The sequence below is a fragment of the Thecamonas trahens genome, assembly GCF_000142905.1.
Source record: "Thecamonas trahens ATCC 50062 unplaced genomic scaffold supercont1.18, whole genome shotgun sequence".
Lineage (NCBI taxonomy): Eukaryota > Apusomonadida > Apusomonadidae > Thecamonas > Thecamonas trahens.
The window spans coordinates 60041-71765 of NW_013657662.1; the positions used below are offsets into that span (position 1 = coordinate 60041).

The 11725-nt window shown below is 63.7% G+C and overlaps 3 protein-coding genes across 3 annotated transcripts; 2 read left to right on the forward strand and 1 right to left on the reverse strand.

Moving 5' to 3' along the window:
• Positions 1–118: 118 nt before the first annotated feature.
• On the forward strand, positions 119–2299 carry AMSG_04354 (uncharacterized protein; the record flags this gene model as incomplete). Its single annotated transcript, XM_013903242.1, has 1 exon — positions 119–2299. One exon carries the CDS (start codon positions 119–121, stop codon positions 2297–2299), a length of 2181 nt encoding a protein of 726 aa, XP_013758696.1.
• AMSG_04355 (kinesin heavy chain) lies at positions 2289–6193 on the reverse strand. Its single transcript, XM_013903243.1, has one exon. The coding sequence runs from the start codon at positions 6098–6100 to the stop codon at positions 2306–2308; it is 3795 nt and encodes a 1264-aa protein (XP_013758697.1). The 5' UTR covers positions 6101–6193; the 3' UTR covers positions 2289–2305.
• An 846-nt stretch (positions 6194–7039) lies between these two features.
• AMSG_04356 (ubiquitin carboxyl-terminal hydrolase) lies at positions 7040–11080 on the forward strand (the record flags this gene model as incomplete). Its single annotated transcript, XM_013903244.1, has 1 exon — positions 7040–11080. One exon carries the CDS (start codon positions 7040–7042, stop codon positions 10994–10996), a length of 3957 nt encoding a protein of 1318 aa, XP_013758698.1. The 3' UTR covers positions 10997–11080.
• Between the last annotated feature and the right edge of the window lie 645 nt (positions 11081–11725).

An 11725-nucleotide genomic window follows, 5' to 3' on the forward strand; every position in this document is an offset into this window, starting at 1 on the left:
CCCTGACCACGCTCCCGATCCCCCTCCCCCCACCCCTGTCCTCCTCCTCCCGCCAACACACAGTGCGACTCAGTGCCCCCCCCCCCCCCACCTCACCCCACCCCCACCCACCACTGCCATGAGCGACATAGACAACGAGGTGCGCAATTCGTTCCGCAGTGCCCTGCTCGACCTCCGCAGCATCGACGTGGCTTCTGTGGGTGCGGTTCAGAGCTTGGCTGGTGACCTCGTCGACCATGCCGCGGTCGTCCTCGAGGTCATTGTACAGCACTTGAAGGTCTGCAAGCCAAAGTATGCTCTGCCATCGTTCTGCTTGATTGATGCTATTCTCAAGAGAGTTGGTCAGCCGTACATCGATCTGGTGGCTGCGGACGTGGAGCATTGGCTGCCTACCATCTTTGCTCGCCTCGACTACGATGCTCAGATCGTCGCCCTCAAGATCCTCAGGGTCTGGTCCGAGAGGAAGACGTTCGAACAAGTGTTTGTGGACAAGCTCATGGCCCTTGTCGAGCCGTACAAGCTCATTGCCTTTGATCAGCTGCCCAAGAAAAAGCCTACTCGTTTTGGCCCCTCGTCGGCAGAGTTGCTGGCCGCAGGCGCGGGCTCGCGGCAGGACTTTGCTGCAGACGCGCTCCGTGCCCAGGCCAATCCGGTCGCCATGGAGCTGCCGCGCCCTATCTCGGTCTGCCCTGGTCCCCCGTCGCGCTCAGTCCTTGCCCGCCACAACTACGGCCTGCCGCCGCGGACCGAGCGCATCGCTCCGCATGCCGTCCGGCTCGACGCCGTCACCGCCGCCGCCACGCGCATCGACTATCTGATCGACCAGCTCGCCAAGTGGTTCCGCTCGCCGACAGCATTCATACCTCGTCCCGACGGCGCACCTTCGCTCGACCCAGCCCTTGCCGCGCCTGCACCGTCGGCCGGCTCGACCGGCGCGCCCACGCAAGCTGCAGCCTCCTCGGCGCCGTCGGCCGGCGCGCCCGACCTCCTCTCCAAACTCTCGTCGCTCCTCTCGTCGGTCTCGTCCAAGACCGGCAGCGCACCGGCTGTTCCGCCGCAGGCCCAGCCGCAAGCCCAGCCGTTCCAGCGGATGCCTCCGGCGGCGGCGCAGCCTTACCCGGGCCCGCCGCCGTCGTTCCCGGCGGCAGCCCAGCCGTATCGTCCGCCGCCGCCGCAGCAGCATCCCCCGCCGCAGATGCGGCCCGGCCCGCCGGGCCAGAGCATGCATCCACTCGATGTCATGGCCCGCAACCGCCAGGCTGCCATGCATCGCCCGCCACAGCACATGCAACGCCACCGCCCGCCTCCCGGCCCGCCGCGTCTTGCACCTGGCCCGCAGCTCCCACCGCCGCAATTCCCGGCTGGCATTCCGCGCGGCCGCCGCCGTCCGCTCCCCGGCCCGCCGCGCCCACAGATCCGCCCTCAAGCCCGCCCACAGCAACCGCTCCGTCCGCTCCCGCCTCGCGACGTCAAGCCCAGCGTCGCCGCTCTCCCCCCACCACCAGGCACCGCCCGCGCAGGCCCGCCGGCCTCGGCCAAGGACCTGCTCTCCAAGGCCGCCCTCCGCCGCCCGGTCGACTTTATCGTCAAGCGCCTCTACAACACCGCTGCCAAGCAGTGCCCAACCTGCGGCATGCGCTTTGTCGACCACTCCAAGCTCGACCCGCACATGGACTTTCACTTTCGCCGCAACCAGCGCCTTGAGCGCCGCGGTGCAAACTCGCTCGCCCGCGCCTGGTTCCTTACCCCGCCCGAGTGGCGGGCCTCGGCCGGCGATGACTCGCGCGTTGTCACCACAAAGGCCGCCTTCTTTGCAGAGCCCGAGTCATCGCAGCCCGCGCTAGCAAGCGTCGCCGGCGACGCCGTACCCGCAGCTTCATCTGCTGCCGTCGCATCTGCCACGCCTGCCGCGCCGTCCGATCCCGACGACGACCCCTCGCTCGACGTCGTCGCCGACGAAGACAACCCGAACTGCGGCTTGTGCGGCGGTAAGTTTGAGAACCGCTGGGACGAGGACGAGGAGGAATGGCGCGCCATCGGTTCGTGCATCCTGCCCGGCCGCCAGGGCCTCTTCCACCGCTCGTGCGTCGCCCAGGCCAACATCGGCTCCACCGTTGTTGTCCCGGCCGCCGGTAATAGCGCCGGCTCTGACTTTGTCACTCGCGTCGCCAAAGTCGACCTCTCCAACATGTTCTCGTCCGCGGCCTCGACCGCCACTCCTGCCGACACCCGCAAGCGCACCCGCGCGGCCGATGAGCCGACCGACCCGCGCAAGCGCGCAAAGCCACTTTCTTCGTAAACTTGTTTACCCCAGCGTCAGCCGCAGATCGTTGTACCGCTTCTGCAGCTTCAGGTACCGCTCCTCCATCTTCTTGCAGTCGATGACCGCCTCGTCGCGCTCAAACTTGTACTCGGCAAGCTTCATCTTGGCGTCCACGAGCGCTGCTTCGGCAGATTGCGTCCTTGCAGACTCGGCAGCCAGCGACGACTGCGCCTCGCTCACGTCGCCACGCAGTCGGTCGAGCTCGGAGCACATGTCGGCCTTCTCGCGCGTCAGCTCCGAAAGCACCGTCTCGAGCAGCGACCGCGCGTTCTCCAGCTCGGCCTTGGCTCCGGCCGCAGCCTTGTGCTCTTCTCGGAGCACCTCCAGCTTGGTCGTCAGGTCGTCAAGCTCCATCCGCACTTCATCCAGCTCCTCGCTTGCCTTGACCTTGGCCGTGCTCGCCCGCTCTACATCGGCCTGAGTAGCGTCCAGCCGCGTCTGTAGCGTCTCCAGCGATGCCGCAAGCGCAGACTTTTCGCCTTGCAGCAAGCCCATCGCCGTTGCAAGCTCCACCTTTTCGTCACGCTGGGCCTCGAGCTGCATCTCCAGCCGGTCCACCGCGGCTTGCTTCGACGTCACTGACGAGCTCAGCGTCTCGTCCTGCGCAGAGAGTCGCGCCACCCGCATCTGCAGCTCGCTCAGCTCGCTCTGCGCCGCAGCTACCTGCGCCTTGCTCGCCTCCAGGTTGCGGACCTCTTCCTGCAGCGCGCGGACTTGTCCTGACAGCGACGCCGCCTCCTCCTCCAGCGCCGCAACCTTGGCCGTCGCTCTCTCGGCCGCGCCTTCAGCCTCCTCGCGCTGCCCCACGAGCTTGGCCAGATCGGCTTCGTTCTGCCGCTGCCGCTCCTCCGCCACCGCGCTCGCAGCCTGCAGCGTCGAGATCTGGCTCTCTGCCGCCGCCCGAGCCGATTCAACCGACGCCAGTGCCGACGAGCTGGCCGACTTTTGCTGCTCCAGCTGCGCCAGCTCGTCCTTGAGCCCCACGAGAGCCTCACGCGCTGCCGCCACCTCGGCCTGTGCCGCCACGGCCTCGGTGGTGGCAGCCTCGGCTGCCGCCCGCGCCGCTGCCTCGGCCGCCTCGGCTGCTTCGGCTACGCCGGCAGCCTGTGCCGCCGCCGCCTCGGCCTCTGCCAGCCTCGCTGCCGCCGCCTCCGACTCGGACACTGCCGCCACCCGCGCCGCCTTGGCCTCCGACGCCTCACTACGCGCACTCGCCGCCACCGCTGTTGCTGCCTCGGCTTCGGCCTGCGCCTCGTCGCGCGCCATTTCCGCTTGCGCGACCTCCTCGAGCAAGTCTTGTGACCGAGCCGTCAGGCTCTCCACCTTGGGCTCGAGCTTCTCAAGCGCCACCTGCGCCCGCTCGCTAGCCTCGGTCTTGGCCGCTACCTCGCACTCCAGCCGTCCTGCCTCGGCCTCCAACCGCGTCGCCTCCGTCTGGCCGGCCTCGATCTTGGCCTTGAGGTCGATAAGCGCCGCGAGGCCGATCGACCGCTGCGACTCGTGACGCGCTAACACGGCCTCGAGCTCAGCAACCTGGCTCGACAGCTCGGTGCTCTTCTGACGCACGCTAGCGAGCTCTGCTGTCTTGGCATCGAGCTCCGACGACGACGCTGCCAGCTTCAACTTGAGCTCCGCCATCTGGCCAGTCATCTCGTCCTTGCGCTGCGAGAGGAGCGAGACCTCGGCGTTAAGCGTCGCCTTGTCGCCCGCGAGCGACGCCAGCAGCGCATGGAGATCAGCCTTGTCGTCGTCGAGCGCAGCAAGCTCGTCTTGCTTGGCCGCAACCGCCGCCGCCAGGCTCTCCTCGCGCTCAGCGAGAATCTCCAAGTTGGCCAGCGTCTTGGCCTCAGTCTCGGCGAGCGAACGGTGTGATTCGAGAATCGAGTCGTTGACCACAGAGAGCTCTAGCTTTTGCTTCTGGATGGTCGAGAGGCCCTCGGCAACCTGTGCCATGACCTCGCGGTGCGAGCGCTTGCTCGATGTGTTCCGTGGTGAGTTGGGGTTCGACGCTGTCGACAAAGGAGCCTCGGCGTCGGCCGTCGCGTCTAGGTCGACCGCTTCGGAGCCGACCGTCGAGTCGTCGTCGGTCGGCAGCGCATCGGCGACAGACGCTTGGCTGTTGTGCGCCCGCTCGAGCGCCGCGTTGGACGCACCCGACGAGCCAACTTCCGACGCCAGCGTCTCCAGCGCTGCCGTCACCTCGGCGTAGTTGGCCTGCAGCAGCTTGACCCGCTTCTTGAGCGCAGAGTTTTGCTTGACCAGCTTGTCCGAGTGCGCTTTCATCTGCAGCTTGGCCTTTTTCCACTTTTTCTTGACCTCGTTGACCCGCTCCGAGTCGTCGTTGAGCGCCTCGCGAGCAGCCTCCAGCTCGGCGAGGAGCGCGTTGTTAGCCAGCGAGAGCGAGGCGTTCTCCTCTTCAAACTCCTGCACCTGCCGCTCCAGCTCCTCCAGCGCCGCCGCCTGCTCTGCTGCCGCCTGCGCTGTGATCGACGACGCCCGCGGCCGACCGGCCGGTGCAGGCTCGGCCGGCCCGGGAGCAGGAGCCCCCACTACTCCGCTTTCGCTTGCCCCTGCCGGCGGCATCACTGCCGCATCCATCGACGCTGCCATCGACGCCACAAACTCGGCGCCGCCGCGGGCCTCCAGTTCGGACTCGAGCGCCGCAATGTACCCGCGGAGCTTGGCAATCGTCTTCTCGAGCTTGGAGATGTGGAGCTCCATCTCGGCCGGCGACCGCTTGGCGTTGACCGTGGCAACGTTTTTGATTTCCTTGGCTCGCTTGCCGAACCGCAGCGTCGACAGCGTCTCGGTTGCGTTGAACGACGATGGCGAACAGTTGATGATGAGCAGCGTGAGCGAGTTGCCGCCGAGCGACTCGGAGAGCACCCGGGTCAGCTTGGAGTCGCGGTACGGGATGTGCCGCGACTTGCCGTCGGTCAGCGCGTAGATGACCTTGCCCAGCGCCGTCAGAGACGTGTTGATGTTCTTGGCCTCGTCGAGCCGGTCGCCGGTTGCGTTCGTCTTCTTCACCTTTTCGGAACCGGCCAGATCAACCAGGTTGAGCTTGGCCGTCGTCTCGGACAAGTCCTTGAGGTTCTTGCCGCGGACCGTCATCTGGAACAGCGAGTGCGACCGCGAGGAGACCGCGTTCATGTCGGTCGATGAGACCTTGCGGTTCTCGCCGCCGGCGTCCATCACTGCCAGCACCTCGTCGGCGGTGTTGACCCGTCGCTCAGTGAGGCCCTGCACAAACACGCCACGGGCCTTGTTCTCGCGAATAGCTAGCTTGCCCTGTGTGGGATTGAGCAAGTCGCGCACCCGCTCGAGGTAAATCTCAAAGTAGGCCACCGAGACCTCGTACTCGTAGTTGACAGCGTTGCTGTCGATGCGGGAAAAGATCTCCCGCACAATCCGCGGAATAATGCCCATCATGGCCTCGTCCTTAGTATCAGGCCCCATCATGGTGTGGGTCTTGCCTGAGCTCGTCTGTCCGTAGGCAAAGATGGTGCCGTTGTAGCCAGCGAGCACATCGTCTACAAGCTTGGAGGCACAGCCTTCAAAGACGGTCTTCTGGTCAGCCTGTGGCCCAAACACAGCATCAAACACAAACTCATGGTCGTCATGCACCACCCTCTTCCCGTTGTCATCCAGCACCATGACCTCCCGTCCGCCCTCGGCCACCTCGCGCGAGTTCTGAGGACGGAACCGGCACACCACCTTGACGCCCTTGCCTCCCTCCGGCCCGTCCGGTCCACTTGCGCCACTCCCGGAAGCCATGCTTATCCCTTCAAACTACCAAGCTCTCTCTCTCTCTCTCACACACACACACACACACGCGCCTTTGCTCGGTGCCTCGGCCAGGCGTCACGTGTGGCCTGCCGTCGTCTTGCGAACCCCGCTCGCTTCTGGTCCGAGGGCTGGAGAACGGGGAGGAGGGTACGCCGAGCCCTCGCTCGCCCTGTCGCCTTCCACGACTCAACGGTCTTTGAAACAAACGAACGCATGAGCGTTGAATCAATTTGCTCCACCGTGGTTTCTATGACAGTATGGACAACCAACCACCCAATGAATGCCACTGCAGCCAGAGTTGAGTAATTGACGTTTTGCCTTGTTCTCCCGCTCTACCACCATCGATGCCTTGGAAACCAGTCTAGTATCTAGATACGTGCTCACGCTTGATGTCACACTCTTGCCCGCTTGCCATCTTGCCTCTAACCCTCCTCAGCGCAGTGTCATGCCGAGCTTCCGCTGTGTCTTCTCAAAAATACGGCAGGCTGCCGTGCCTCTCATCAAGCCACTACCTCTGGCGCTCTCATCACTCCCCGCCACCATCCCACCACGGCAGTGCAATCCTACACCAGCTAACCACTCTCCGTACTCTGCATGCTCTCCGGTCACGTCATAGTCTCTATATCTTGCAAACGCATGTTCGGTATCCTCTAGTGCGACCGCTACCGGAAAAAAACTTGTCGAACGCGCGCGAGGACAGAGCAGCACCCACCTCGCGTAGCACCCACGCAGAGACAAGGCCATCTCGACGGGTAGAACCTGACCACACCGCTCTTCAGCCACTATCAGTATCTGCGCCAGGCAGAGAGTAGGCTTATTTTCCTGTAGACTAGCTGCTGAGGTTCAGGTCTCCGGCTTTGTCCCCGGCTCGCTCAGCTTTGCCTGTCGCTCCCGGCAGCAGCGCTCACGAGAGGGACTGTGCTGACCATGGCGCGTCGCAAAAGAAAGGGCAACAAGCCGCCACCGCCTCCGGCGCACCTGGCGTGGGCAGACAGCCTTGATAGACCAGACCAAGTAAGCCAGGAGCATGTCGACACGGCGTACGGGCTCGCCGTCGAGCCGGTCTGCCCCGACGCGAGCGGGAAGAACAGGGCACACTCAGCGTACTGCCTCCACGGGTGGGCCAAGCGCGGCAAGGGTGTGTGGGCGACCCGGCCGAGTATTCTGAGCGGTTTCAAGGACAATCCCGAGGAGTTGCTGCGGATCCCGCCGCCTCCGCCGCCTCACGAGCGGTTCGAATGGGTCGGCAACACGAGCAGGCGGCCTTACAAGATCGGCAAATGCATGGTCGGTCTCGCCAACCTCGGCGCCACTTGCTACATGAACTCGCTCCTGCAGACGCTGTACATGGATGTGCCGTTCCGGGCTGCAGTCTATGCCTTTGATCCTGCGTGCGTGGCTCAGACCATCCCGCCCGGACAGACCTCGGTCGTTCACGAGCTGCAGCGGGTCTTTGCCTACCTCGAGCTCTCTCAAAAGACGGTCTACGTTCCGCAGCAACTGGTTTCTGCTCTTGGCTTGGACACCACCGAGCAGCAGGATGCACAAGAGTTCTACAAACTCTTTCTCAGCGCCATCGAGACCGAGATGCGCCAGTCGGACGACCCGCATGTGGCGAGCGCGGTGGGTCGCACCTTCCGTGGCAAGCTCTCATACGTCACCACCTGTCAGTCTTGCAAGCACGCGAGTCGACGCAGTGAGCCGTTCTACGAGCTCGATCTCAACTTTCGGTCGGCATCGGACAAGCTGGCCACGCTGGAGAACCTCATCACCGACTACGTCACGCCTGAGGTCATGGATGGTGACAACAAGGTCTTCTGCTCAAAGTGTGAAGGCAAGCATGCTGCCACCAGAGCCATCGAGCTCGAGGAGCTTCCGTCATCACTGGTCGTCCAGGTCAAGCGCTTCACCTATGACATGGTCACCTTCCAGAAGAAGAAGATCCACACCAACATTTCGTACCCGCAGTCGCTCAACCCTGGCCGCCTCGTCCCAAACGCCGACTTCCCCGCTCACGAATACCGGGTGTGGGCCATCCTCGAGCACGCTGGTGCCACTACTTCGGCTGGCCACTACATTGCCTTTCTTCGCGAGCCAATCAACCAGTACTGGTACCGTTTCAACGACGAGGAGGTCCGCTGCGACATGAACTTTGACGATCCGCTTGACGCAGGTGCCGATGCGCTTGTCGCCGGCACCGACACCGCCACCGAGACAAAATCCAAGTCCAAGTCCAAGTCCAAGTCCAAGCCCAAGCCCAAGCCCAAATCAGCCGCCAAGTCCAAACCAGCTGCCAAACTCAAGTCGGCCGCCAAGTCCAAGGCTGCTGCTACCGCCAAGGCCAAGCCCAAGGCCAAGCCCAAGGCCAAGGCCAAGGCGCCCGCCACTGAGGCGGGTAAGAAGCGTGGACGGACCACCTCGAGATCTCGCCGTCGGACCAAGACGGCCAAGGCTCTTGACGGTTCGCGCCGCGCGTCGTCCTCTGGCGTGTGCGACATGATCGAGGAGCAGCAAGAGGAGGAGGAGATCGGCTCCGATGCGGTCGAGTCCACGTCGAGCTCGCGGCCGAGCCGCATCCGCCGCTCGCGCCGTACAGCGGCCGCCAAAGCCAGGTCCGGCACTGCCGACAGCAAGCACCAGATGATGTCTGTCACAGACATCAACAAGGAAATTGTCGAGAGTCAGAAGGCTGTCGGCCGGTCAGCAATTGTCAACCAAGCCCCCACGCTCGAGGAGAACACTTTGTCGCGCAGGTCCTCTCGCCGCAAGCGGAAGCGCAGCCCATCACCCAAGTCACCTGGCCCTGTGCCTGATGTCAAGCCGAAGTCCAAGAGAGTGGCCAATACCAAGACCAAGCCCACCGCCAAGGCGGGCAAGGCCAAGGCGACCAAGGCCAAGGCGACCAAGGCCAAGGCGGCCAAGGCCAAGGCGGCCAAGGCCAAGGCGACCAAGGCCAAGGCGACCAAGGCCAAGGCGACCAAGGTTAAGCGGGAGCCAAAGATTGTCAAGCCGGCCGTGCCGCCAGCAGCGAGCGTGGACCCGCTCGTTGACGCCCACGGCTCATCGCTAGAGCGATGGGAGTCGAAGAACGCGTACATGTTTGTGTACTCGAGGCACCGCGACGAACCGCTGCCAGAGTACACAGTTCCGCAGGCGCTGCGCGAAGAGGTCGAGGCCGAAAACACCAAGCTGCTGGCCAGGATCTATGAGTTCAAGTCCAAAGTGCAGGCTGCGCAGGAGCAGGTCGACACCGAACGTGCGCGATACACCAGCCTTATGGAGCGCAACCGCGAAGCGCTCAAGACCGATCCCCGCAACGTTCGCTGGCTGCCAGTCGCCTGGCTCCGTTCGTGGGCACTCGGCAACCGCCCGCCGCTCGTCGCAGAGCCAGAGCTGCTGTGCAAGCACGGCTGCATCGACCCGCAGGAGGCGCCCAACCTCAAGGTTGTCCACGCCTCGGTCTACCACGAAATGGTCGAGCTGTACGCCGACAGCGCTTCTCCACAATTTCCGGAGCTCAACCTCACGTCATGCTGCATCGAGTGCCTTCGCAGCTACGTCAGCCATCGAAAGTCGCTGCGCGACGACATCGCCCATCGCGCCGCAGTTCTCACGCGCATCGACAACGGCGAGCTCAACGGCGACGACGACGCGGGTGTCTACATCGACAAGAAGTTCCTTACCCGCTTCAGACGGTCGACCACGTCGACCACCTATGGATCCGGCGACATCAACGAGAAGATCATGTGCGAGCATGGCAAGCTGACCCCTTCAGGTGCTGTTGCCGTCAAGGTCGGCTCGGACGACTTTGACTTTATGTGCCAGTATGCCGGCGTGACTGGCACCAAGCTGACTGGCGACGCCATTCCTTGCGCCATCTGTGCGGAGAAGTACGAGACCAAGAAGAGCAAGCGCTCCGCGCTTGCTAGCCAGCTCAAGGAGGAGCGGATCCTCGCTCGCAGCTTCCTGGAGCGGCGTACCGTGGCGCCCAAAGAGGCTAGCGACGGCTGGTACTTTGCCATCCCGGAGGACTTTGTCCATGACTGGCGCGAATATGTCAAGCATGCGCTCGACGGCGACGTGGAGCGTCCAAAGGCCATCGACACCGCGCCACTGCGGTGCGAGCACGGTAAGCTCCTTTACCACTTTTCCAGGAACGACCTTCGCGAGAGCCGCCACATCAACGTCTTTGATCTCATGGCCGAGTCCAAGTGGTCATTGTTCGTCACCAAGTACCCATGCGAGGCGCCGGTCCGTCTCTGCCTCGCTGCTGCAGAAAACACGGGTGACTTGGAGCTGGTCTACAGTCCTGAGCCATGCAGCCAAGGATGTGTCGAGGCACAGCTCGAGCGCGATAGGCAGGAGGATGCTGACGATACGTCCGAGATCTTTGTGCGTCTTGTTGGGCCTGGCGAGAACTGGTGCGACATCGACGTCGAAGAAGAGCGCAAGCGGATCTTGCCCAAGACCACCGCCTCTGGCCGGGTCCGCCGGACCCGTCAGCAGACCAACCCGATCCGTCGGTTCGACTTTCACCCGGAGCTCACGGTTGGCGAGCTCAAGTACGACATCTTCAGGAAGTTCAACGTGAGCGATACCAAGCAAGTCCTGTTCTTCAACAATGACTCGCTCGAGGACAACGAGAAGCCGCTCATCGACTGTGGCGTCGCCGCCAACAATGTCATCATCTGCCAGACGAGCAGCCAGCCTGACGACGACGATGTTGCGCAGGCCATCGAAAAGAAGGCTGCCACCGTGCCCGAGACCGGATTTGCCGGTTCGCGCCTGGTCTCCTCGTTTGCGCCGCGCCTCTCTGCGACCGAAGAGCCCGTGGTCGACCTTGTCGACGACGACGACGACGACAACAACAACAACAACAAGTAGCTCCCATAAGACTTTGCCTCACGCCTGCTCGCCACCCGAAGCCGCTAGCGTCGGAAAAGGATTAAAGCCGTACTCGAGCGCCCGCATCTCCTCGGCAGAGAGGCCCTTGTTCTCTGGCAGCGCCGACTGCGAGACAAAGACAAGCTTGCGCTTGCCGGTCGAGACCTTGCGCGACGGCAAGTGCTCCGGCGCCACTGCCAGCTCGTCCAGGGTCAGAGCAACCAGCGATCTGCTTGCTCCCGCCCCCCCAGCCGTTGCATTCTCTTGCAGTCTCGCAAGATAGGCCTTGACAATCGAGGCAAAGACAGCAACATCGTGCTTCCCCCGTCCGCCGCATCACCAGCTATCGCCGCCGCCACCGCTGCCTCCACCGCTAGTGCGAGGCACATGCGATCGGCCCGGACATCATCCACAGCAAACACATCCAGCATATCGTTATCGTTCTTCCCGTTGCCACCATCAGCTCCATCATCAGCATCGTTCAAACTCTCCAGTTCAATGGCCTCATCCCAAACACACGCCGCACCCAGCACTGCCGTCCGCACGCACATCACCTCTTCCTCTGACAGCAGACCAGTCTTCCCCGCCTTAGTAGCCAGCCCCAGACCAACCGCAGCTCGCCGCGCACCCTCTTCCCGTCGCCCGTCTGTGGCAGACATGTCACTCTGTGTCCTGATACCGTCACAATGAGAGGCGTGCAAGCGACCTCGGTCCTGTCGTCCCCCCCCC

Excerpts from the sequence above, each read along its gene's own strand:
- AMSG_04355 (XM_013903243.1), bottom strand. The coding sequence starts at position 6,100 with ATGGCTTCCGGGAGTGGCGCAAGTGGACCGGACGGGCCGGAGGGAGGC.